The 27524-nt window shown below is 38.4% G+C and overlaps 2 protein-coding genes and 1 long non-coding RNA gene across 3 annotated transcripts in view; all 3 read left to right on the top strand.

The window, feature by feature from the left end:
* The window catches only part of LOC134798948 (uncharacterized), a 283510-nt gene that overhangs the window by 173667 nt on the left and 82319 nt on the right, over window positions 1-27524 (top strand). The gene's annotated exons all lie outside the window — the stretch shown is intronic.
* The window catches only part of LOC134798991 (ras-specific guanine nucleotide-releasing factor 1-like), a 77802-nt gene that overhangs the window by 4196 nt on the left and 46082 nt on the right, over window positions 1-27524 (top strand). Inside the window, exons 7-11 of the mRNA XM_063771416.1 lie at window positions 4886-4982; window positions 5409-5477; window positions 16615-16728; window positions 18288-18440; window positions 18736-18842. Coding sequence (XP_063627486.1) covers window positions 4886-4982; window positions 5409-5477; window positions 16615-16728; window positions 18288-18440; window positions 18736-18842 — 540 coding nt within the window. The remainder of the gene's footprint in view (window positions 1-4885; window positions 4983-5408; window positions 5478-16614; window positions 16729-18287; window positions 18441-18735; window positions 18843-27524) is intronic.
* Window positions 4871-18446, top strand: LOC134798992 (ras-specific guanine nucleotide-releasing factor 1-like). The gene is made up of 4 exons (XM_063771417.1): window positions 4871-4982; window positions 5409-5477; window positions 16615-16728; window positions 18288-18446. Exons 1-4 carry the CDS (start codon window positions 4890-4892, stop codon window positions 18444-18446), a joined length of 435 nt encoding a protein of 144 aa, XP_063627487.1. The 5' UTR covers window positions 4871-4889.

Genomic DNA, 27524 nt, shown 5'->3' with positions numbered 1-27524 from the left:
TGGATATATGCAGCTGTCGATAAAGCAGAGGATTTCCCAATCATCATACATAGACCACCACGTGGTACGCCAAGGTGCTGCTGGATTTATGTAAGTTGCTCTCAATTTATCTCGGCTACAGTACCTTTTATACAGCTTAAATCTTTTCTGACACTCTTATACGTCCCTTAAATCACTCTAAGTTCTTAATTGGCTGCTATATTGATGTTGCCGACACTTCCATGCTACTTGGGTAACTAGAACTGCCCTGAGCGACTATATAAATAGGTAACTGAAGTGATTCTATTGGTTCTTAACAAACACATCCCTCGCAACTCATTCGCGCACATCTTAGGTGGAAACGCAGCCTAACACCCCTGGAGCTGCAGGCGTCCATATACTACGGTGACTGCTTACTTTGTTTGCCACCGACGTGGTATTAACAAAAATTAAAAGTAAGCAGCAGCATTAAATATGTATGGAGGGTGGGGTGGGGGGAGTAAATTAAAAATATGCTGCGTATCATTATGTTCGCTCGGATACTGCCTAGCACTAACGCTGACCGGGCGCGGAGCTACGAAATGTACAGACAGTAGCAGAAGTCGCTAAGCGGGCCAGGTGTTCAAAATGATCTTGACGCGACTCTATTGTTAAGAGAATAAGAGCGTGTCAAGGCAATTTTGAACACCTCGCCCACTTGGCAACTTCTGCTGCTGACTGTACCCCTTCGATAGCGTGACGGTTAGAGGATATAACCAAACGGAGACGCCTTGTCTGTAATTTTTGGTACAAAACAGTCTGCTGATTTTTGCGGGGGAGGGGCACGTCAAATGTATACGTAACTTACAAATAGCCATGTCAGATAAACGTCAATCCATACAATGTGTATGACCATTGGCCGCCTATTTTCAACAGAGGGGAACGCCTGTTAATGACTACTCCGTTTGGTTATATCCTCTATGGCATGACGTGACTAGCGATGAGCAATTTCTGAAACATTTCACATATTACCATAACTGTAAGATATTTCAACTTTTGAAAATTACATAATGGACAAGAAACACATTAAACTCTCGCGTTTTGTACACATATTTAATTACACAAACGGGTCTACCGCGATATAATTTCATTGTTCTGATTTCGGGTAGTTTAGTGTTGTTTTATTAATATCTCCGTTGACATTTGATGGGGCGTCAGTCTTTCCGTGACCACAGCTGGTGCAACTCAGCTAAAACGTCGGAATTAAAGGTAAAAACAATGAAATTATATCGCGGTAGACCCGTTTGTGTAATTAAATATGTGGACAAGAAACGTTTCTGACAGTAATGTTACCGAATAAAATATACTTTTCACCTTTTCATGTCACATCTCCGCTACTTCTGAAGTCAGTAGAACGGGTTATGATTATAAAATCGAGGATTTGGGATTTTCAGTTTCCAAAACGTCCCGCTTGGCGCGCTGCTCACGCTATCGAATGAAATTTACACTAGGGGTACTCAGCCTGATTCAGATTCAATAATGTTACGGTTTTGAACTGGTTTTGACACGACAATGAAGATCGTTCAAGCTGATTGGTGCATGCGAAAGATTATTATAGTACCTACTTATAAAAGTTTGTTATATTGGCTGTTGTATTTATAAATGTTGCTATGTATTTTTCATGTCATAATAATATGATGTCATTGTAATGTTGCATATCTTACTTTTCTCTATCCTTATTTCTATAAATTTCCTTTCCTTTTCATCCTTGGTGGTGACGTGGCCCTTTCGGCCACGACACCAATCCTCTTACAACAAAAGCAGTCGCTGGTCACTATGTCGACCAAACTGTGTAACTACTAAAAAAAAAAGTAATGTTGCATAGACTTGTTAAAAAGCCGTTAGGCCTATTTGCCGAATATTTTTTTGAATTTTGCGCCTTGTTAACTTCTATAAGTTCTATACTGTTATTCATTGAATACTTTCTACCATCTAACAGCTTACTTTCCCCATGAAGGCCTCTACCTCGATAAGGTTGCGTTTCCACCATGTGTGATGATGTGCGACGTGCGACGATGCGTAGCTAGGGATGTGTTTGTTAAGAACCAAAGAATCACTTCATTAGTGTCCCTCGCTCAGCGTGTAGTGATTCTATTGGTTCTTTACAAACACACCCCTCGCTACACATCCTCGCACATCTCTGGTGGAATCGCAGCCTAATACCTATAGCTTATTCTGCACTTGCGTTGAGAATAAAGTTATTCTATTGGTTTCTCCACTAGTTATATTCGTAGCTCCCAGTAAATTTTTCGTACGTCATCAAGGGCACGCACGCGCGGAACGGTCGATTAAGCTACAGGTGCCCAGCACCGGGCCCCAGTCGCACCGCGGCCGCCGACTACTCGCGATCCGCACATAAACGCCTGCAACTATATCAGTAGCAAAGCGACGCTCGTGACTTGTTGCGCTGACATTATCAACAGGCGCTTGTAAATTTAATGGTTGTGTTTCATGTTAGTGTCAATAAGTTGTGAATGTTGTGATTCTTGACATGTTCTTGTTGTTTCTTCGTGTTGTGTGAAGTGAATGGATTGTAATTGTCAAATGTGGAATATGAATTCTGTTGTTAAGTAAATGTAAGTATAAGAACAATATCAATATTTTATTATTTTGGGTAACCTACCCTCAACTTGTTTATAAATTGTTATTTTTGTTCATTGCCTATTTTTTGGCAATATTTAGCTCGTTTTCCGTTTATTTCACGTCTCCATTTATTATTTATTACTGACGGATTCATTTTATTATTCTTTTACTTCTACAGTAGGTAATTATTATGTTGCTTAGGTTACACCTCTGCGATTTACTTAAATTACAAGGAAAATAATCCTAATTTTTTGGTTATATATCATAATTATTTGTGATTTTAAGGTTATTTATCATAATTATTTGTGATTTTAAGGTTATTTATCATAATTATTTGACCTGTTGTCTGATCAGATGTCATTGACGTCTAAATTATTAAATATTTAATTATACATTTTTTCGAAGCATCAACATTTTTTTTTTCAAAACAAGAATGGTTAATGGGTAATAATTAAATGGATTAATTTACGTGGTAGATTTTTTTGTAGAATTCTGTAAATATACAGAGATTAATTAACATGGTAATTGTTATGTATATACACATTAGTTGTTATTTTTATGTAAAAAATATTTTTACTTAAGAAAATTATTGGAGCCAGGGTTTGGTTTCAAAAAATAGAAATATATAATGAGTATATGTTTGAGAACAGCATATTAAAAAATCTCGAGTGTGGGAATTAATGTTTTTATTTATTTTTCTATTTTAAATAATAAGTCGGGTTTAAAAAAAATATGACATATATTTTGAGGAGATTTTTTACAAAATTAAGTATTTGTAACATAGGTAATCACATCTCAAAAAAGCTCCGATGTGCGAATTAATGTAGATTCCTCATACATTTTGAACTGTGCTGATCTGACTATATGTATGTAGGTAATTATTAAATATTGATTGATGTTTAATCATGTTTAATATTTTAAACTTGAAAAATACTGAAAAAATATGATATTAATAAGTACTAACGTACACCATTCTCTCAGTTCCAAGTAAAATTGTACAGCTACACAAAAAAGCAATCACTGCCATCTTTGAAAAGTCGGATCTCAAACAGCAATTTGTCCGGCAAACATTAAACTTTCTCAAAGGACTCAAAGTTCGCTCGTAAAGTCGGCACTTTAAATACAAGAGGCTTTAAGAGCCCATCAACGTACACACTAGCGCCACTGCTAAATAATCGTAATTGTTTGAATTAAACGACAGGTATTTAAAAAAGGGGGCCGCTACGTACTGTATTGTGTATTTAAGTACCTTTTGAATACATCAAACTAGTTTTTATGTTGCTGGATTCGTCAATCTATGCGTCCAAAGTTAAAACGGCCGTTTTTGTTTTGAGTTCCTAGATCGACGAATCCACCAACATAAAAACTAGTATGATGTATTCAAAAGGTTATTAAATACACAATACAGTCCGTAGCGGCCCTTTTTAAATACCTGTTGTTTAATTTAAATAATCACGATTATTTAGCAGTGGCGCTAGTGTGCACGTTGATGGGCTCTTAAGAGGAAAGCGGACGACCGCTGCTCCACACAAACATAGTCCCCATTTTCCTCTCTAGATAGACTTTATGGAAAATTATATTTACACAATTTGATGGAAATTAACCATAGAGCGCATAATTTTTGGAAGCTTCTATTACTGTACACATGGTGCTAGAGTGAGACCAAGAATAGTCTGCAGCGGATTTGATAGCCCACGCAGCGCAAGTGTTATTTTAAACGTCAAACTTCTATGAAATTATGACGTATAAATGACACTTGCACTGCGTGGGCTATCAAATCCGCTGCAGACTTTTTTTGGTCCGACTCTACTTTACCGCACTAGTAACTCACATTAGCAACATAAAATAGGCACGTGATTTTTTAGGGTTCCGTACCTCAAAAGGAAAAAAAACCGAACACTTATAGGATCACTCGTGCGTTATGTCTGTCTGTCCGACCATCCCCCCCTTTATCTCCGAAACTACTTGATCTAAAATTTTGAAAAAAATACACAAAATAGTTCTTTACCTATAGATGACAGGAAAACCTAATAGAAATGTGCAGTCAAGCGTGAATCGGAGTTAATTACTTAGTTTTTGATCCGAGCCCTTTCTTCCTTCCGAGGTCTTTAAAGGAATTTTACTCACGTTTAACATACTTGACCGGTTTTTTTTAACAAGTTCCACAGATAGTCAAGAATTTTATCGCTTGCACCTGTTGCTGCACAGGAGCAAGGCATTGGAAATTAATCTTTTTCCTTTTGTAACTAGGCGCTAAAATATTTTTTATCTCATTTGTCCCCAGATCCATGATGCTGAGCCCCAAGATCCAGCGCTCCATCCGCGTGAATGATGGCCAGCTCATCGCTCTCTCCGAGCGGGCCCAGTACGACCACATACAGGTAATGTGGACTATTTGTCCTCTGATCCAGGCTGCAAACCTGGGTATCATTAAACTACTTCAATTCAAAAGAGAGTTAGAGCACAGCGAAAAGTCATTCGCTCAAATCTGTAGCAACAGAAGTACCTCCACCTTACAGAAGACCATAGCCATAATAGCACTGCTAATTACTCTGTAGATATGTAGTATGTAGTCATATGTTTCTGATAGTGGGTAAGGTTTCCAGGGCTCCCAAGGAGAAATCCTCATAGATATCACGGTAAGAGTAACATTCCATTTCTGACCGCAGCTGCACTTCTGGTACTGAACGCGTCGCGGTTACTGTCAATTTCCATAGTAAAATTGACAGTAGTGCAGCTGCGGTTGGAAATGGACTGTCACTTTAACATGTAAAAAACTAACATTTAATAGCTTTCAATTGTTTCAGGCTGGGTACCTCCACAAACGGAGCTCCGACAACACAAAATGGCAGGTCCGATGGTTTGTGCTCTACCAGGTACGTTTTCTCAGCAGCACAACATTACTGCTGCAGTAAGGCTGCCTGTCCACTGAGGTGGAGTGGAGCGTACATACATACTATTAGTAACAGTGTACAGTCACCTTCATAAATATGTTACTCTTCGAAGGCCGCAAAAATATGTGACTCGCTTTTATGGCTCTACAAATAAGATCGTGTCAGATATTTTTGCTGCCTTCGTTGTGTTACATATTATTGCAGGTGACTGTACATGCACAATGTACAGAGATCATACCTACAACAGGGCAATTAAAATAAATGCTTGTACCATACACTAACAGGGCCATAATCATAATCATAATCATAAATTTATTTCATAGAATATGGTATGTACAATTTTGGTGTCGTTTTTTGGTATAGAACAGCATATTCTGCCATCACTGGCGTAGAAATATAGAAATAGATGATGGAATACATTAACTACAAATACTTTGTATACCATAACCATAACGTTAATAAGCAATAGTAAAAAATACATCATTCAATAACACATGTCAACAATAATAAAGAAATACAAAAAAAGAAGATTATTACACAATATTCAAAATTAATAAATAATAAATGTCAGACTTCATTACAATTTAAAAATAAAAGCCAGCCAGTTAAATAAAAGCTTGTAACATACATACACCTTAGTATAGGTACCTAAAGGTTAACTGGAAGAGATCCGACTTAGGGATAAGGTCGACCTTGTACTACATATTTATGTTTTATCTGATGTACCATTACCTACTCCTTTCTTTTCGTACAATAAAGTGTTTTATATTATTTTATTTTTGTTTTTATTTTACTTTTTTGTTTACTTAATTATTTACTTACATTCTAACAGGGCAAGTTATAGGTAAATTTCCCCCCACCCCCCACGTTCAACCGGTTCACAGTGTTTTATAGAAGCCAAAAAAGTGACATCCTCATGATATTGCAAATTACTGAAGTTTAGATCATTACAAATGCGAGACTAAAACTCCCGCGTGTCCAATTTGCATAGTTTTTGTGTAATAAATTTTTGAAGATCGTGTTTTAGGCCCCCGGATTTTACGAAAAACGTTAATAATTTGCAAATTATTTTGTAAACTTTCCATTATTTAGTGCTATTGGATAAACCATTCAAAGACGCAAATTTAGTGGCAATTGTGACTTCTCTAGGTATATTGGTTATAAAGATATTAATGAATTTATTGTTTTTGGTTTTCATTTTTTTTCTTCCATGTTCCGCCGTAGTAGGAGCCCATATTTGTATGACAGCTTCATTTATATGTCTTCTATCAGCCCTATTTTTTAAACGGCTAAGTGTAAACTTTGTCTGAAGGTTTATTCTAGAAAGGGAAAAACGACTACATCGTTAAAAAGTCAGTCTCCGATTTTGGTTCCGGTTCCGTTTTCGGTTCCGATAAAACCATACCCGTTACATCCCTGATCATAACCATAACAGATATAAAAATCAGAGTTTGCCTCCTTTACTCCACCTATCGCTATCTATCCGTTTACGATCTATTTGCGTGACATTTGTTACAAATACCTATTTTGTGTGTTGTAGGCATATTTAATGATGTTTTAGAAAGTTCACTGTCGGGTCAGGGTTGGGTTTTGTGACCAAATGATAGTTCAAGGTCATATAGTACCTACACTTGGTCATCAATATTTATCAGAACCCTCGGTATCAAAAGTAAGATTCGGATTCTTCACCTCATTACCTTGGTAATTTTGCCAATAAAAAGAAATCGAATTAAATTTTATGTTTTATTTTAATTTCGTCCAAACATATTTTCAATAAAATATATAATTTTATTCAGTTTTAAGCCCATCAATCGAATAGACATAACTTTTGGTGAGTTTGTTACAGTTATAAAATAATTTAATAGCCGAACGATACCCGTGGAATGAGAAAAAAATTATACAGAAAATAAATACAAATTACCGAATGTAAGAAACGCGGAATATTTAAGAATGACCCATAAATTGCAACTTCATAACGGGAGTTGAGACATTAATCCCTTATAATACATAAGGGTGTCAAGAATTATGCAAAATTGAACCCTATCGCTTTAAAATAAAGTGTGAATCAGGTGGGAAATTTCACTCTGCCTTAAAATAGGCTTAAAAGTCTTTTATTACTTATCTTCTCCCTGCCACGCACGCGACAGAGAATCTCCAATGAGTCTTCCATAATAAATGTGGAAGTGCGTTCCTGTGTAACCTGTGTTCACGTTTTGGGAGTTCAAAAGGAAAGGGAAAAGGTTAGGTGTGTTTGTTAAACCATACGACCTCGGTGTCTCGATGAAAATAGAAGATTTGGGTGTTTTTATTTTACTTAGGTATCTAAAGAAATCAAAATTAAATAAATACAAGAAATAAAAAAAAACAACGGGTTGCACTCCGGGAGTGCCGGCAGAAGTGAAAACTCAATGGCATTGTAACAGTTTTTCGATCAGGTCACGTGTCCGTCTTACGTCTTACGCTGTCGCGAGTTTAACATTTTTTTACCATCACAAAAAGTGCACAGCGCCGATAAAAAAGTTTTCACTTCAAAAAAACTAGGTGAGACCTAGGGTGACGCTAGGGCTGGCTCATTCCTAGGCCAAAGAATATAAGCATAGCCATCGAGCTGGGTCCGTCGTCCGCAAAGGACAGACTTGGGGGGACCTTTCATAGGTGGGTTTTATTCTTTAAAAAATTGTTTATTTCACATTTTATAATCCATATTTGTGTTAGTCTACTTATATCTAAACTTAAAAAACTACATGTTAGTATTACATGTGTAAATTTATACATAATAAAAAAAAAGAAAAAAGAAAAGAAAAAGGAATCACAATTGCTACGTTGCCCTACCAGTCACAATACTGAGCCAATATTTTAATATTGGACAGTCAAGGCGTCCAGCCACCATCCTCATCCTTTATTGTCTTGTCTTATTTTATTAGTTTAATTTAGTTTTCTGTATATATTTATGAAAATAAAATTATAAAAGATTTTTTTTTGTAATTTTTGTTATTAGCAATTATTTTTTCCAATTGCTAGTTGCCTGTGGAAAGAAAAGTATACAGTCACCGATAAACCTTGTACTTACCAAAAATATATTTTTTGCCAAAAGCTTTTTTTCCCGAGTGTACTTGCAGTAACGAGGCCATATATTATACACAAATGTCCTCAGGGAACTGTCCTATTTCCGCCTAGTTACCGCCATATTGGATTACAGGATATTTTTATACCAGTGTTAATATTGCACTCAAGAATCGATAAACTGCCCACTCGTTAAAATATGATAAAGTGGTATGGTATATATTTATCGTGTGATAAAAAAACGATAAAGTTTTTCGCCATATCTCGGATGAGGGACTTTATATCTACTTACCTTTATTACTTACGTGATGGCTGCACTTATGGCACATAACGTGGCATTCTGCCTCAACTCCGTAAAAGACGGTAAAATGGGCCTACTTTGCTCCACTATAGGTACTTATGCTCCAATAGGGAATATTACGCGAAACTCTGCGTAGAGGGCGCTACTACCACAATCCATCACAATCTGGAGGTCTACCGCGAAACAAGAAAATCGACATTTCGTTATCTAACCTCTCTATCACTCGTGCATATTCGAGCGATAAAGAGGCAGATAATTAAATTTCGATTTTCGCGTTTCCCGGTAGGCCTTTGTTAACAAACCGCTTTGATGCATCAATGTCATATTTAGGTGTCCGTGCCTTCGCTTGAACCACATTATGAGATAACACCCTTGTAACTCAGCCCTAATCAAGCGAATTCATCAACTAGTAGCGCCATCTATCGCGCTACCCAAGTACTAATGTCGACCGGTTGCCAGCGCTCGGCTGCTTTCTCTTCAGTACGCTTTTGTAACTCAGCCGAACAACACGTTTACAAAGCAAGTTTAAAAAGATCAAGAAATTTAAATCGTAAAGATATTTTGAAAACCTCCGACTTCGTGACATTCCGCTCGGTGCCCATGGCCCAGCGACGAGACGCAGTGACCTTCCTACAGGCACCGTCATAAAAAGTACACGGGTACTTACGCCTTATGGCTTCGTCCTGTGGGACAACAAGCGTCGTCTCGTGAGACGACATGACGTCGTCCCGTCGACAAGGCGTCGTCCCGTGAGACGACATGGCGTCGACCCGTGAGACGACATGGCGTCGTCCCGTAAGACGACATGGCGTCAACCCGTGAGACGACAAGGCGTCAACCCGTGAGACGACAAGGCGTCGTCCCGTGAGACGACAAGGCGTCGTCCCGTGAGACGACAAGGCGTCGTCCCGTGAGACGACAAGGCGTCGTACCGTGAGACGACAAGACATCGTCCCGTGAGACGACAAGGCGTCGTCCCGTGAGACGACATGGCGTCGTCCCGTGGTATCGTCCTGACACACGACTTGGTATTGTCCTGACAGACGACATGGCAGCGTCTTGTAAGACGACGAGCATCGTCTCGTTAAAAGACCTTGTTACATTCCGCTCAGTGCCCGGGGCCCAGCGATGAGACTAAGTGAGCTCTTATAGCCATCATCATAAAAAGAATACCTACGGGTATAAATGGCACACAGCGTCGTCCCGTTGGACGACAAGCGTCGTTGCGTGAGACGACATAGCGTAGTCCCGTGAGATGACATGACATCGTCCTGTGGGACATCAAGCGTCGTCCTGTAAAACAGTAAGGCGTCATCCTGTGATACGACAGGCATCGCGATGAGTTACGTCATCATGTGAGAAGACATTGCGCCATCCTGTGGTATCGTCCCGTGAGAGGATATTGCGTCCCATAGACGTTGCGTTGCATTGTTTCATAAGACTACATTTTGTCGTATCGTGAGTCATTAATGCGTCGTCCTATGAGATGATATCGCATCGTCCTCTGAAATGACATTAAAATGATGTTGTCTTGTTAAACAAAAACCGTTGTCTCATGGTCTACCATTAATACGGTAGCGGACGTCTTATTGGTCGCTTTATCGTTCGATGTCTGCACAGTCGGCCTCGCATTTAAGATCTGCATGGTCATGAACCAATGCACGACTTAGTGGGCGTTATCATCATTGTAGCCGACCAAATGGTGTGTCACCTTTTAGAACGACGAGCAGCAGAATTGCTATTAGCGGGTTTGGCGCGAAATTGATAACGAAATGCAGTTACAGTAATTGTCTCAACCTGCCAGGAAAAAGGAAGGTTTCCGTCTTGGTCGTGTACAAATGTTGGTCTGGGTCGATAACAAACAATTCCCGTGAGATACCAAACAAACCAAAAATATACATTCTGAGGATCCTAAACGTATGACTAACCGGCCATGAAAAATAGCAGTTAAGAAACTGTGAAAAGGGAAAAGTACAAAGTGAAAAACCTTGTGTTATACTTTGCCCAACTAGATCCTATACCAAAAAGAGAGAGGGGGAGGCAAGAAAATTGACGTTAGCCTTAAAGAAGGAAAGAAAACTAAAACTCTCTCTTCTGAATAGGAATACCAATACAAGTATAATGCCAATTCATTTACGGCTCTGTCATAGGCTAACAAGAGATATCTCTTTATTGCGGCTCTAAACTTGAAAAGAATAGAGTTTATGATACTCATATATATTAGTGAAAAATCATCGCACTAAATCCCTCTTTTGAATGATGAATGACTAGTCAGGTTAATAGTGTCTTTGGGAATACTGAAGCATCTCCTGTATACTCTCTAAATATTGACCATTAGCTAAAAAATTGCGGCCTGTTACAAAGAGAAATCTTTTACTTACTTTAAATCGTCTACTACGTAGCTGTGAAACAGAGACCACTGAACTAAGACTAACACGTAGAAAACAGCAAGTACCTTCAATCGCATTCCGTCCAATAGACCGAACTGACAAAGGCATTTATAATGTAATTAGTGCTCTATTCACATCAGTCAGGTAGAAACTTGGGAAATTAGGTTCAAAATTCAAGTAACAAGCTCCACTTCGGAAGATTATCTAAGCAGCGGGTTGTCAATCGACCTGCCGTTGGTATAACAATCATACATCATAAAACGTTGACCATAAATGTTACATAGTTCAATTTCAAAGGAAATGAACTCTTACTGGTAATATAACTATCGGAAACAGACGGTATTTGTAGGAGGTGCTTTCACAGAATGTCTAAAAGGACCAACTAGTAAAATATTAAATTAGTATGGCAATCCGCATAGTTACCCATGATTGTTCAATAGGTGAAACATCGGTTTCTTTAGTGGTAAATGTGCCTATGTAGATGATGAGGCGGCCCTTCAAGTTATGTACATAAATAAAGAATTTATGAAAAGATTTTTCGGTAGTTTAGTTAGAGTGGAGTTACTGATTCTGTTTCGAAAAATCGCGAATTGAATTAGAGGTGAAGCCGCCTAAGAGAACTAAGCTGTCGAACCAATAGCCACGGTCCACGGCTTTACATGTAAACGATGATTGTTTAATTTCTCCAAATAGACAAATTAAAATGAAGTCACTTCAGAAACTTTGAAACCATGTGGACTGCGGGGCAAGCCAACGTACATACAAACGTACAACGTACGTAAACGTACACACATGCGTAATATGTAGAAAATATTTGCAGGCAGTCACCGATAGCAGATACCGGATTCTGAAAGAACACGGATCAGAAATATCCTTCTTTCGATTTCCAGATGAGAGGTTTCCTTTGCAGATAAGGAAGTACTCACGTGATTTTATAAAAGAACAACAACATACGGTGGTTCAGGAAAAAATGCAAGATCTAAGCGAAATATGATCCCAGTAGTGACTCATGACAGTCATGACTACAAATATGTTCGCCGGTTAAATAGAGCCTGCAATTTACTCTGAAAATCAACACTAGTTCTGCTGTCATTGCCAGATCTAAATACAATAAGCTTAGCTGAAAGTAGTCCAGGGTTTACAGCATACTGTTGTAACAGGTCTCGTAGGGCATGTAATTGGAAACGTCATCGTCAATGCAATCAATTAGAGTTCCAGGTGTAGTACCCTACAAAATCATCGTGTCTTGGTTATAGGGCAGATGCTCTGCTAAAAGAATTACAGCATTAGTTGTGAAGACAACTACAATTCATATATTTATATATTCATGATAATAAGCTCATATCATTAAATACAGTAAATATGAGATATCAGTAGACATATATCAACGTTACGTCAGGCGTAGCTCACTCCGCGATTTCGTCGCGTCGCTACAAGTACATGCGGCCCACACCAATTTTGGTGTCTAGCACTAGTAGTTGCCGCGCACCGCTATGGAACGGACGCCTGCTCGCGCTTGCGCCACCTTGCGGTCATAATCTGTCGTAATAGTACATACTATTATTTATTCTATGATTACGTCAAGGTAGTGACATGAATATAATATGTCGCAGAAAGGCCTAGATCATCAAATAATTGTTTATTTGTGGGCATCATGATGCCTAATTAACCTTAGGGTTCCCTCAAGATCATCAAATGATACACAACTTGATTGCACGAAAGCCAATAAACAACATACAACGTCCTTGTATTGCTAAATTTCTAATCAAAAGTACCTACAAATTAATAATAATAATAATTCAGCCTATATACGTCCCACTACTGGGCACAGGCCACTTCTCACTCGCGAGAGGGCTTGGGCTATAGTCCCCACGCTGGCCTAATGCGGATTGGGGCTTCAAAGTACAAATTAAGAAATCAAATTAATATTTGGTAATGAACACGTCTACACGTGTTAAGGTTTGACAGGAATTGTGCCACAGCATCGCCCGCACGCGCCGGTGCTGGCAGCACTTGAGATTAGATGACATCATGAGACACCCGTGGTTTGTGCCACTGCAATGGTATAATGCCAAGAACTTACTGGTTCGGACCAATATACAAATAATAATAATGTTTTAATCTGTCTGGATGTTACGAAAGTTCCGCAATTGGTTTGAAAAGGTTGCACTACAATTTAAAGTGGATAGGTCCACCTCCTCTACTCTTACTCAAAGAGTCTTTCATCGTCAGTCAAGAGGTTTTTACACTCTTATTAGAAGATCGTATGTATACGAAAGCATTAAAAACTCACACAACGTGCTAAGTCTAACAATAAAGCACAATCCATTACCAGCGCGCGAACCATAAAATCTTCAGTTTGGGAATCAGCTTGCCACCAGAAAGAGTGAACATTAAACAACCTACAATTACAAGCCTTTATTATAATTAGCCTAAAAATTATGGGTGAAGGCATTGGAATTATTCAAAGATTAAAAAATCTTCTATAATATCCTACTTGGTAGACGGATCTTCAGTCTACGCACAACATCATGGTGAGATGCCATCCACAACAACTGGAGTTGTCTGCATCACTTTAAATTCATAATCATCGCCTCCATACGATTGTCACCTTCGTGTCAGTGATTCTGTTCATTCGTTACATTCGCTTGCATGACTGACAAGCATATAATAGAAGCTTGGTTGACCTGGCACCAGCCTAATTGGCAAGTTTTCAGTTATCTGTGGGGAGTAATAAATTTAGCAGCATAATTGACACTTAAAATAGGTAGGAGCCTACCATTTCATATAAGAATTAATATCTATTCATGGCTTACTATTAATATGGTTGTTTTTTAAAGCAACCCTCACCTAAAACTAATCAGTAAGGAAGGATGTATTATCGCCTCAGTTGAAACTACTGCTAGGGTGTTGAGAGTTGTTACTTGTTAGTAACGCATACATTAAATCATGAAGTGTTGTATTTTCTTCTTCACTTTCTGACGTTACTTTCAGGCAGAGGAGTACTTGATTCGAAATAAATCTCAATTGCTTCCACAAATAAGAACATCATGTTTATAATTTTTAACACATTTACGGAATATGTTGTCCTTATGTAATGATAGCCCATTAACAAATAAACCTGGTATACCTAGTCAATAACTATGTATTAATATCTAAATAATGTCAATATCGTATTGTAGTGGGTACCTATACAAACCTTTGGTTATTTGTCCAAATTAAAAGTCATATTACATTACATCTGGCCTATGATGCAACTTACCAATTTACATTAAATTGTTGGAAAATACGATAAATCAGAGAGGACCCAAGCTTTTCCAATTAGTTACAAGAATTTTAAACAGTGGATGGGCCGGCAGTGCTTTATTTGTGTTAAGCAGTAGATAAGTAGTAGTAATATCATTACATCATACAACAAAACCTTTTTATCACCTAGTGGGCTATTGTAAGGAAAGAATCAGGTAGTTTGGACGGGTTTAATGTAAAACTCACTCGATGAGGTTCACGTTACACGCATCAGAGCTACTACTTCAGATAGTGGTTACACTTAAATTTGTACGACCTACAAGTACCTACTTATGTCTTTAATTATGATTTTAGGGACAGTCTTTCAACTAATAATCACACAGTTTTGTTTTATATAAAAAGTTAAGTAGTTTTATAGTCGCAATGGATAACTTATGTTGCCAGTTAGTGCTAACAATTGTCTCATCTATCGGTAATTACAAATAAGGAAAATCTAGTTAAGGTTTGACGTAAACAATCCTTTAGTATATCAATACGGAATAAATTTCAAGCCCATATTCTTATCAAGTGATTTTTGCATAAATTTAAATATTATCAGTCACAGTACGCCCGGGCCAGCGCCGGCAGAGGTTTAAACACGTCTCATAATGTGGTTCAAGCGAAGGCACGGACACCTAAATAGAACCGTTTTTCCCCCGAAGGGTAAAAAACGGATATTTAGGTTCCTGCCGAAGCTTGAACCACACCTAAGGGCCTTGCCGGCTTATGTGGTACTGAAGAGAAAGCAGCCGAGCGCTGGCAACCGGTCGACATTAGTACTTGGGTAGCGCGATAGATGGCGCTACTAGTTGATGAATTCGCTTGATTAGGGCTGAGTTACAAGGGTGTTATCTCATAATGTGGTTCAAGCTTCGGCAGGAACCTAAATATCCGTTTTTTACCCTTCGGGGGAAAAACGGTTCTATTTTATTGTCTGTGAAAACTTGTCAAAAAACAGTTTAAGGCACAGTATGTATACGTTACTCTATGGTTTACTAGCTAGCTTAGTGCTGCACTCTGGCGGCAGAACATCGCAGTAATACCCCCTATTCTGGCGTGTCACGCGCATCTCATGTAACATTAAAAGTTGAGTTTCGAGATAATTACGTTTAAAATTTTAAAGATTCAAATGCTGTTATCGTTGACGGACTGACGGTTCATCGTAATTTTTTTATTTTTTCTAATCTACATGTAGGAAATATGTTCACAGAATAGGCCCTTTATTTTTTTTTTTTCGCATAATTGAATAGTTTTCATTTTATTCGAATTAAATGGTTCCGCATGATCAACTCTTCCATACTATAGTGGTCACACGAAGTCATGTAAGTCAAGTTACATGACATACGCGTAATCAAACGTGGCATATATGTATTACTTGACCAATACTGTTGTCGTATCAACCAAGCGCTCGGCCAGTCATGCCTAACTCCGACAACTTAAGAAACGATGGTGATATTTTGGTTGTGTCAGTCATGCAACTCAAGTTAACTGAGTTGTGCCTGACGCCATCGGCAAAAAAATGAAGTTACATGAGTTAGTCATATGCTTTTCTCAGTAAATAATGATTTTCAAAATTTTCTTTTAGAAGATATATCTTTAATGGTTTTTAAGACGATTTAGACTGGTTATCCGTAACTCATGTAACTCGAGTTAACGGAGTTAGGCGTGACACGGCAGTATTCTGTAAAATGATTAGGTACATCTAATATATTCAAATGTTATATTTCTATGTTATTATGTAAAAAAATGTATGAATGCCTATTTTAATGTGATACTTTCAGAATAAGGAATAAATGGGCTAAATTGTCCAATTTTTAGAAAGTATAAATCGCCACAGTGTCTGTTCGTACAGGCCAAAATTGTAACAAAAAATTACATTACATCTTCATATTTTGTGCTTAAATCAATTTTTTTAAGAAAAAGTAAAACGATTATTTCAAAAATGAATTCCTCATCCCTAAATTATACGATTACTTCAACCAAAAATGTCACTATTGACACTGACAGATCGGTATCATATCGCTGTGACATTTTATAAGCAGTATTCGAATTGGGCCGTAAATCATTTGTTTGCCAACAGAACTTGCTGTTCTACTACGAGTCGGAAAACAACAGTCGACCAACAGGGGTCCTTCTTCTGGAGGGCTCTTACTGCGAACGCCTCAGCAAGCCGCTAGAGCGGGCCCCTGTGGGGGTAAGTTTTCATTTTAATCTCATATTTATACCGGGTGTTTCCTGTAACGGGAGCAATAAATTAAACAGTAGGCTGTACTCCTCAAACTGACCAACATTTGTTCAGCAAGTTTTAAAAATAACTTATGTTTTGATTTGATTACACTTTAAAGTTTATTCTAAGACGCAATGTATTTCAAATTTTGTTATGTTTAAAGCGTGACAACTTGACAAGCAACGTCAAACACACTGATGTGCGTACATTGAAGACAATATTTATTTTGTATTAAAAAGAGGCAGTCTAAAGGATTCATAATTTTTAAAAGTTGTTGAGCAAAAGTTTTACGTATAATATATGTTTTAATTATTTGCTCGTATTACAGGCAACACCCGGTATAGTATTATAACACTTTAAACTCTCGCGTTTTGTACACATATTTAATTACACAAACGGGTCTACCGCGATATAATTTCATTGTTTTTACCTTTTTTTTTTAATGTGAAATACAATATATATACAGTGGTACTACTAAACGAAATTAGTAACTAGCTTAAATCTAAAATAGGCCCTTGAGGCATTGTACCAAGGATGCTGGCGGCATTTCCTCGCTGTATCGCAATGCTGATACGTTGTGCGAGGTAGCCGCCAGCTCTTCGGTCACCAGTTACGTCAACCAGACGCTTCGCGATTTCTGCGAACAACTTATGCGCGCTGGGACCCCATGGACCTAGAGTTTCAACACCAAATGGTACAAAATGGTACTCTCTACCGAGGCTCTTATATTTGTTACGTTTTAGAATTTCGGCGCTTTCCGCCGCTCCGCCCGCTTTTACAGTAGTCCGTTGGAGGTGGGACGGTGCCAGTGTGTCTACGCAGGTAGCATCCCACACCAACATCCGTCCCAAGCTCCAAGGAACTAAGGACACTCCATCGGGCCTCTTGCCATCATCTCTGATAATGCCAGTCGGCTCAAGAAGAGCAGGCACATTGATGGTGGCAAGAATTAAATTCCGACCTTTCGGCTGAGTTGCACCAGCTGTGGTCACGGAAAGACCACAATTTGGAGAATGAAATTATATCGCGGTAGACCCGTTTGTGTAATTAAATATGTTTATATAGTATTGTATATTTAGTAATGATGGGCATGACACCGACAATGGAATGTATACCATAAATCATGTAAAATGAGTATTTATCATCACTTCATTAAAGGATTATTTCCTGTGTAATTTTCATAAAATTTTCGAGAGCTCTTCCAAGTTTTTGAAAAGTTTCCGCAAATTAGGTAATACTTATAGGTAGATAATATAGATGGTCAAGCAAATCTTGTCAGTAGAAAAAGGCGCGAAATTCAAATTTTCTATGGGAAGATATCCTTTCGCGCCTACCTTTTTTAAATTTGCCGCCTTTTTCTACTGACAAGATCTGCTTGACCCAGTTTATATAGGTAGGTATGTACAAACAGCAACACTATTAACTGTCCATCGGTGGACCTTATGCCTATTGTAATAAGGTTTACGAACTGCCAGTTAACAGTGTGGACGATGGTACCTATGTGCTAATCGAGTAATTTGTTGCAGTTTTGCTTCACCATCACCTACCGTCGCGAGAGTCAGCGGCAGTATGAGCTGCGCGCCGCTTCGGAGACCGACTGCGTGCACTGGGTCGACGCTATACGAGAGGCCAGGTTAGTTTTGCTTCACCATCACCTACCGTCGCGAGAGTCAGCGGCAGTATGAGCTGCGCGCCGCTTCGGAGACCGACTGCGTGCACTGGGTCGACGCTATACGAGAGGCCAGGTTAGTTTTGCTTCACCATCACCTACCGTCGCGAGAGTCAGCGGCAGTATGAGCTGCGCGCCGCTTCGGAGACCGACTGCGTGCACTGGGTCGACGCCATACGAGAGACCAGGTTAGTTTTGGTTCACCATCACCTACCGTCGCGAGAGTCAGCGGCAGTATGAGCTGCGCGCCGCTTCGGAGACCGACTGCGTGCACTGGGTCGACGCCATACGAGAGACCAGGTTAGTTTTGCTTCACCATCACCTACCGTCGCGAGAGTCAGCGGCAGTACGAGCTGCGCGCCGCTTCGGAGACCGACTGCGTGCACTGGGTCGACGCCATACGAGAGGCCAGGTTAGTTCTCGCTCACTTACTTAACACATTCATTGTCACTAAGTGCTACGGTTTACGCTCGTAGCGCGAGCCACGTCTTCGCCGTATGGAGCGCTTAGTCGCTCCGAACAGTGTACCCGACAGTCGGGTTCTTGGGTTTGAACGTGTTAAAGCCCGCTCCACACTCGTGTGCGAATCTGAGAAGTTCGCAGATCTGCGAAATCGACTCTACACTCGGCTTCGCGCCGCGATCCGCGCACGAGTGTAGAGCGGGCTTAACCCGTTATAAGGCATAAGGGTGTCATAAATTATGAAAAATTAAACCCTATCACTTTGAAAAAAGTTCAAACTCATGCTATAGACCGACCGCTTAACTGAGGCCTCGCCTGCGCGGTACGGGGGCGACGGGGCGTGACGACTAAGGGTGGCGGGGAAGGTGCAGGCGGCAGGCGTACGGCGCCCGCACCTTCCCCGCGTACGGTGGAAAATATATTGTGACGTGACGTACGCGTTTGCGTTAAGTGTCATTTTGTATGGGATTATGAGTTTCAAAAACGTCCCGTATGGCGCGCTTTTTAAAATCCCATACAAAAATAGACATAACGCAAACGCGAAAACGCTCGTCCGGCTATCCAATGAAATTTACACTAGGGGTTAAGTATTGCAAGTTTTTTTTTTGAAGTTTGACCAATTTATTAAAAATACCTAAGAATATTATCATGAGATTCATAATAAAGTAAACGTACTGGTGCTCGACGCGGTCCCAGCACATATCATCTTGAAACTTAAGTCATTGTCAATAGAGGTCACAGCAAGGCCAAGGTATCATCTATTGGGGATTAGTATGTCGAGCACTAGTACGTATATACCTTACGCAACAAGTTGTTATATTAGTTTGCATTCCACTCCACGTTATATTGACACAGCTGAAGCAGAGTGGCGAGGTAATTTAGCGGCAATCCGGTGCCAATCTGAGATCACTCGGCCGACTGTTTGCTGAGCAAACTTTCCCTGCGACAATATTTACATGCCTCCAACCGTAGACATGGGTATCAGCAGGGGTGCGAAACTCCTCCCTTCGGGCAAACTCGGCTCCGTTCGGCTCAGCGTTGCTCCGAGCAATTATTAGGGTTGGCACAACTTGACGTCCTTTGCGTGCACGACCACAGATAAGATAAGGCTTGAATGTTGACAAAAAAGCCGAAAGGGATAATGCCATAATATATATTAGAATGGGACAGCATGATTCGACCCTGAACCGCTGTCAAACTTCGGTTTTGTAGGAAGTTTCCTTGACTTCCGGTTCGAGCGCCATCTTGATGGCACGCGGCGAGATTAATTGATTTGTTTTTTGCTCATTAATATTGTTTAAAGTGTAATATCGATAGCCTATTATACAGTAAACTAATGTGGTAGTGTGCAGTGAATGGAGAATTTGTCTTGAAGCACGTTTAACCATCATTTTGGAGTCAACGGCCGGTTGTCCACGTGTTTCTTGTAAAGCCCGCTATCGCTTTACAAGAGCTAAATCACCGTACACTATCTTGTACTAACCGTACAATCAATCGTTTTACCCTGCTACTACGACCTTGCCACTGGCGAAATAGCCCCAATGGGCTGAAGCCATAATTTTAAAAGAATGAAATGAAAAGTTTCCTTTATGTACGGTAGTACTATTATTTATTCTGTGTCAGTAGTTTAGTACATAATATATATGCATACTGAGACATAGTGTAAAATACCTTAGTTTGACAGCTAAAGAAACATTAAGGTAGAGTCTGTGCGAAAAGAGAAAAATCATGGAGTGTTTTAAATCGACACGAGTTGGGGATTACCTTTTCGCACGTGTATTATACAACGTTTTACAGTAGGTACACATGGCCCTTTCAATTTACGACATAAGCACGTATAGTCCTTAATCCCGCCCTAGGGCGGTAAAGTAGCACCATATACACTGTAAAAAACCCTTACAAAACCCTGACACCCGATACCTCTTTTATGACGTCAATAAATAATTAATAAGTCCTTGAAATCTAACTGTATTCCGAGTAGTTAGATTATTTATAGGGGTTGTGCTCAGTCATTCCGAGCGGGTGGCTTCTGTAACGAGTGTGCATATTGCATAAATGATGTCAAGCGACAACGGAAGAAATATCGATAGTGGTGGCGCTTTAACCTTTAGCCACCCGGAGGCCTATAAAAAGGTCTTCCATTATTTTCTATTCATCATCATATCAGCTAGAGGACGTCCACTGCTGGACATAGGCCTCCCCCAAAGAGTGCCACAATGACTGGTCTTGCGCCCGCGTCCGCGGACTCCCGCGACCTTTACCAGGTCGTCAGTTCACCATTCCAAACTATTTTTTTCTATTTGCATCTTAATTTTGACACAACAAACATATGGTCTTGGCGAGTTTACAATAGTAGATGGAAATATAATAGAATAGAATAGAATAGAATAGATCAATAGAATAGAATAGAATAGATCAATAGAATAGAATAGAATTTATTCGTAAGCACAAACAAACGAGACAATACACAATATAAAAGAAAACACAAAATAAGATTAAAGGTTACTGAGACGTCCGACATGTCACTTTCTATGACGGCTGATCGGTGACGTCGTGGTGTTTTCCATAGAAAACGAAACTCCGGAGGCTCCGGCCCGGCCACCGCCCGGTCTAACGTGAGTCATCCTTAAAGTGCCACGAAATGGCCTCATCTCAGCATGTTGCTGGTGGCTTCCAGCGCTGATCTTCCGATGAGACCATCAAGTGAGACGAAATCTGTACAAATATGGGTATTTTGAATTTCAAATATATAAGTAATTTGAAGAGTAAATTTTAATATTTTTTGTTATGTGGTTGTGGTCTATATATAGACTCAAACGAATAAAATAAACCGGGAACATTTTGAGTCGGATTTTTGAACTTACTAAAATATGAATATTTTGAGAAAATGAAACTTTTCGCGAAAATTATTTTGTATATTGAGCTACTTTTCAAGACTTCTGTTAATTCAAATCTCCTTTTGCTTGTAAGTTTTTTTTTTATATAGTGTACAGTACAGAACCGTCCATTAAATGTGGGTCGACACACACTTGGCCGGTATTTTCATTACTATTAAAAAACCGGCCAAGAGCATGTCGGGCCATGCTCAGTGTAGGGTTCCGTAGTTACCCTTCCGTCATAATAGGCTAAACTGGAGCCATTAGTAATATTAGTATATAAGATTCTTATATTTGCGATAACTCAAAAACGGCTAAACTGATCATGTTCGCTATAGTTTTATTTAATGTCTTTCTTAAGCTCTATTTCTATGATTTTTTCATATTTTTTGGACCCATGGTTCAAAAGTTAGAGGGAAGGGGGACACATTTTTTTTTTCAGGACGTTTATTTCCGAAAATATTCACTTTATCAAAAAATGTTTGTTGAAGACCGTTATTCGTTTTGAAATATCTATTCAACGATATCCCACACTGTAGGGTTAAAGCGAAAAAAAGTTCCGCCTCCACTTTACGTGTAGGGAAGGTACCCTAAAAAAATATTTTTGAAGTGAAAACTTCTTTAGCGGCGCTGAGCACTATTTGAGGTGGGGAAAAAATGATAAACTCGATTCAGCGTAACGCGTAACGTAACTCTGACGTCATGTGTCACGGACAATGTTATTCACCAAAGAACTTCAGTCATAACGTAACATAATCAGGTCAATTATTTAAAACTGGACTTTTATATTAAGCAATAAAGCTCAATGTTCTAATCTTGTACGGGCTGAAATACGAGGATCTCACAGTTACATTCTAACTTTATATCACTCCAATATAATTCAATAAAGTCTCATCTTGATGAAAACGCTAATAAAAGTGAACTCTAGTACTGGTGAATAAAACTCAAAATATCATGACCAAATATATTTTTCTCAAAAATGGACGGCAAAGTCAACTTTGCCGTTTAAAAAATAGGTCGCAAAGTGCGGAGTTTATGGTCAGACACAAATTAAAAAGTTAAAAACATTGCAGTCTCGATTTTGGGACTGCAATGTTGCATACAAATTCCATTATTTGTCGAGTTCCAAACATTTTAAAAGTTTAAATGGCCATATCAAATGAAGGCACAGGCCCATTAGACAGCCAAACAGATGATTGGTACTTATTATTATAATGTTGGTACCGCGACTATTTAGCTGCCTCAAATAGGTTGGCGTATTTTCGGCAGAAAAACACACTTCTATTTTAAAATTTAAAAAATATAAAGGCGGCAAAGCAAACTTTTTCATTTGTGTCTACTTTTTTTCTGTGAAAATATATACGTAAGAACGTTGCTTCTGAAAAATATTCCTATTATATTCATATTTCTTGCACCATTTTTGAGAAAAGCACTATATATGACTCGGCTGGAAGGCTACTTGCTGGCTTCGGATTCAATTAAACGGACTCCCAAGGTCGTCCGTTTAAAACGAATCCTCAGCCTGCAAGTAGCTACTTCCGAGCCTCGACAATAATGTACTATAGATGCGAGGTCTGCAAGGTAACTTTACAATTTCTATTCGAATTTTAAACAATTAACGCTACAAATTTAAGCTCACTGGCCAGCAATTTCGGAACTAAAGTTTTTCAATAGAAAGGAGGATGGGTCAATTATACATAGTGCTGCAGACATTTTGGACTAGTCATTGAGTTTTCACTTCTGTCGGCACTCCCGGAGTGCAACCCGTTGTTTTTTTTTTCTACATTTTATTGTACGACTTTGTTGGATTTATTGATATATATATATATCCATGCCAAATTGCACCTTTCACGCACTAACTCTAGCACTAACGAATTAACGATTACGGAGCAAAGCCCCGAACAGACGGACAGACAGACAGACAGACAGACATGGCGATACTATAAAAGTTCCTAGTTGACTACGAAACCCTTAAAAATAACGTACCTACTTACGAGTATTATTTCAAAACATTTTGTATGAGAATATGGAAACGGATATATATAATGTTTAAAATACGCAGGAAGCAAGTAATTGGAGTGACGGTGACAGATCGATCGGTTCACAGACGTACATGGATTACCTCTAATAGATACCGCATAATAAAGGGTTTATATAGTATTTTTCACGATGATAGATTTAGATCTCCATACAATTTATAACCTAAAATGCCAAATGTCGCAGAATTGTATTGCTTTGACATCTTTCATCGTACCCTCCCGGTTTGAAAAATAATATAAAATAGGCGGTTTTTTTCTGGCGACGATAGCGATATTTTTGACTTATTAAATATCGTGACCGTGGACTAAACTGATTCAGCTATCCCATTTCCATCACGCACAAACAGACCACTAAAATATAACTCACGTTAGACCGGGCCGTGTGCGGACCGGAGCTTCAGGCGCTTACTTTTCTATGACATGACAGGCGATCACGTGATGCTTTTTATAGAAAACGATGCGCCGGAAGCTCCGGCCCGGTCTAACGTGAGTCATCCTTAAACCTAGGTTTCATTGTCAATGATTATGATATGATGATTGTCTGTGCGTACAAACTAAAGTGACTCATAAATAAAAATAAAATCATTTTCATCTTGAATACTGATTTGATGTCGGAAAGTTTTATAATTTAGTTTTAGTTTTAAAATTAGGGAAATTTCTCTACTTGGAAAACCTTTGGAAACTTCTCATATTTTTGCATGGGAAGCGAATTTTTTATAACATTTAAAGCTCTCGCGTTTTGAACACATATTAAATCACATTTACAATCGGATCTATCGTGAATTTATTTTGTTACCTTTATCGACATTTTGTATAGGAAAAATCGCAAATAAAATGTTCCACGTGTGCATTTTATTTAAAGTTGTCCCCTAAACTTTTTTTCAAATTTGGGATTTTTTATGTTATTTCTACTCAGAATCATAAGCTCTTTTGTTCCTAATAGGAGAAAAAAAGTGTCCCAAAATTTCCATACATACATACATCTTTCCATTCCGTGACCGCCATACAAAGTCTATGAAAAATGGCAACGGAATGGAAATAAAAACCTTGGGACACTTTTTTTCTCCTATTAGGATAGAAAAAGCTCGTGATTATGAGTAGAAATAACATAAAATTTCACAAATTAGAAAAAGTGTAGGGGACAACTTTAAATAAAATGGCCCATCTACTAAGTAGTCTGTGCCAAAGGCTTGTGAGGATGGCAGTATGCAAACTTGCCAAGCAATTAATGATCTGTCACAGCGAGTACTCCCATAATTGCTTCCATCGGTGAAGGTTCGACAACAAGTGGTGTGTTGTGGCTTGGACCTTCAGGATATAACATATAACCAAACGGAGACGCCGTGTCTGTAATTTTCTGTATAAAACAGTCTGCCGACTTTTGCGGGGGATGGGCACAGTACCGTCTTTTCCATAAGGGCACACGAGGCCCGTGCCCAGGGCCCCCATCCTCAGAGGGCCCAGAAGGACAGACAGTAACAGTATAATATTTGATTACTCATAATAAATAGAAGATCGTAGTAGAAAAATGTTAGTTTATTTCGCTTTCTTTACAATCTTTATTTTCCAAAAGGGCCCCAAATTCTTATGTGCCCAAGGGCCCCAGCATAGTTTAAGACGGCCCTGGCGACATGCGTAAAATATTCCATTCCATTTTTTATTTATATTCGATTCTTCCATCATCCCTTTTCCAATTTAATTCCAACATTTCCTTATCAGAATTGGTCGTTTTGTGAAAAATAATTGCAAATTGAACGTTTAGGGTTTCCAGCAGGTAATTGAATCCTATCGATCGTTGTTCCATGGGTGCGGAACGTTTCCAGTTTGGTACCAGTAAAACGGGTAACCTTACCACGAGTTTAACACTGACATATTCGCTAACGTTTGCGTAACTTGCAAATATGTGACGTTCCACGGGAAAAGGTACCTTATGAGGGTTTCTAGTTTCGGAGATATGAAATGTTTTGTAAAGAGGTGAAAAAAATGCTCAATTTTTTTTTATTGTGTGATCTGAAACCTTAATGCGTAACGTTTGTTTACCTGTTTTTATTTTTGTTATAAGTTAGTTATAAGCCTAGTAATGTCGTCTCAGAGTTTAGTAGAAAAGGTACCTTATGGAAAAAAGATTGAAAATTCCCAAAAAGACTAGTCAATACGGGAAAAGAAGTTTGGTAGAGAACTGTATTAGCATTCTGCAAAACTAATTTGATAATTTCAGTTCTGGTTGGGGCGCCTCGCAAATATTATAACTGTACATAGACCGACATCACAAATCCAAATAGCCTGCTATTATACCAAAGTTACTCTCGTCAAGTCTTTCTTAACTAGAATAATCTTCATTTGGTTTGGTCGCATGCAGTAAATCAGCCATTGGTTTGCTGAAAAATGCCAATACCCGACGCATTACCTTATGGAATATCTGAGGTCATTGAACCTCAATGCCGCTTATCTTCAATAGAAACCGAAATATATTATTGATAAGAAATAGACGATTTATACCATTACCAAAATATTATTAGTTTATCCTAACTGTTCCATCATCATCATCATGCCTCATCATGTAACTTAATCACAAGGTACCTTTTCATTACATACAAATTATTGGTCTATTTAAGATTATTATGACGAAGAACTAATTAAATTTGGGGCAGTTTAATTTAAATTAATATTTTCTATTCGTATAAGATAAACTGTAATATGATTGATATTTTGTAGTGATGTATTTATAGATTTATTTCCATAAGGTACCTTTTCGTAAATGTATGGAGCAAATACTGTTATTGTTATGTAAGTTTAAAGTGGCATAAGGGGTTAAATATAGTATTTAGTTGGGGTTTTAGGATTTATTTCATTTGAATGACAGAATTTCTTTCATATGTGCTCAGAAAAATTGATTGTGTGTGACATTAAAAGTAAAAATATTCAATTTTGTGATTTTATATGAAAAAGTCAGAAAATACATTTTCACCTCTAAATCGGTATTGTTTTTTGCTTAAACTGTCTGTCAGTGTCGTTTTCTAATAGATAAAATTTAAATCTTGAGAGCTCATTGCAATCAATCGTGAAAATGAAATAAAACTTTATTTTCAAGAGATTGGTTAGTATACACATAAATCAGTCGATATCAAAAGTTTCTATTTGCATTACAGAACAAGTCGCAATATTTTTTTAATCTCAGATATATAAGGTATTACTATTTGTAGTCAACTATGTAACTTACTTCACGAACATAGTGTTTTAGGCGGCTAAACTTAAAACTTCTCTATCGTAAAGTTGCTCATTTCACAACATTATTTTCAAAAAATCATATCTCTGTAACTACGCAACCTAGAAGGTTGATCTTTTGTGTTATCGATAGCTTATTTATTGTAGATTACTGGGGTATGCATAACTCCATACCCGCCATAAGGTACCTTTGACCGTGGGACGTCACATATATTCTTGTTTCTGTGATTTTATTCGTTGCTCTCGATTAAAATGGTTAAAAATTCATTATAAATACTACAATTGTGTGTTATCTCCCTGGTAATCATTCATTAAAACTCCAGTAACAACGACGTTTATTTGGAGATCACTTTCTACTGGTTTTTACCGTTTTCTTGGCTCAGTAACCGACAGAAATATCAGCCCGCCATGGAAAATGTGGAAGGACGCAGCCCTGACCTATATATTGTATGTATTCTGGTACATTTCCGGTTAAGGAAAAATACTATACTT

This window comes from Cydia splendana, chromosome 17 (genome assembly GCF_910591565.1).
Source record: "Cydia splendana chromosome 17, ilCydSple1.2, whole genome shotgun sequence".
Taxonomy (NCBI): domain Eukaryota; kingdom Metazoa; phylum Arthropoda; class Insecta; order Lepidoptera; family Tortricidae; genus Cydia; species Cydia splendana.
This window is presented reverse-complemented; position numbering and strand designations above follow the sequence as displayed.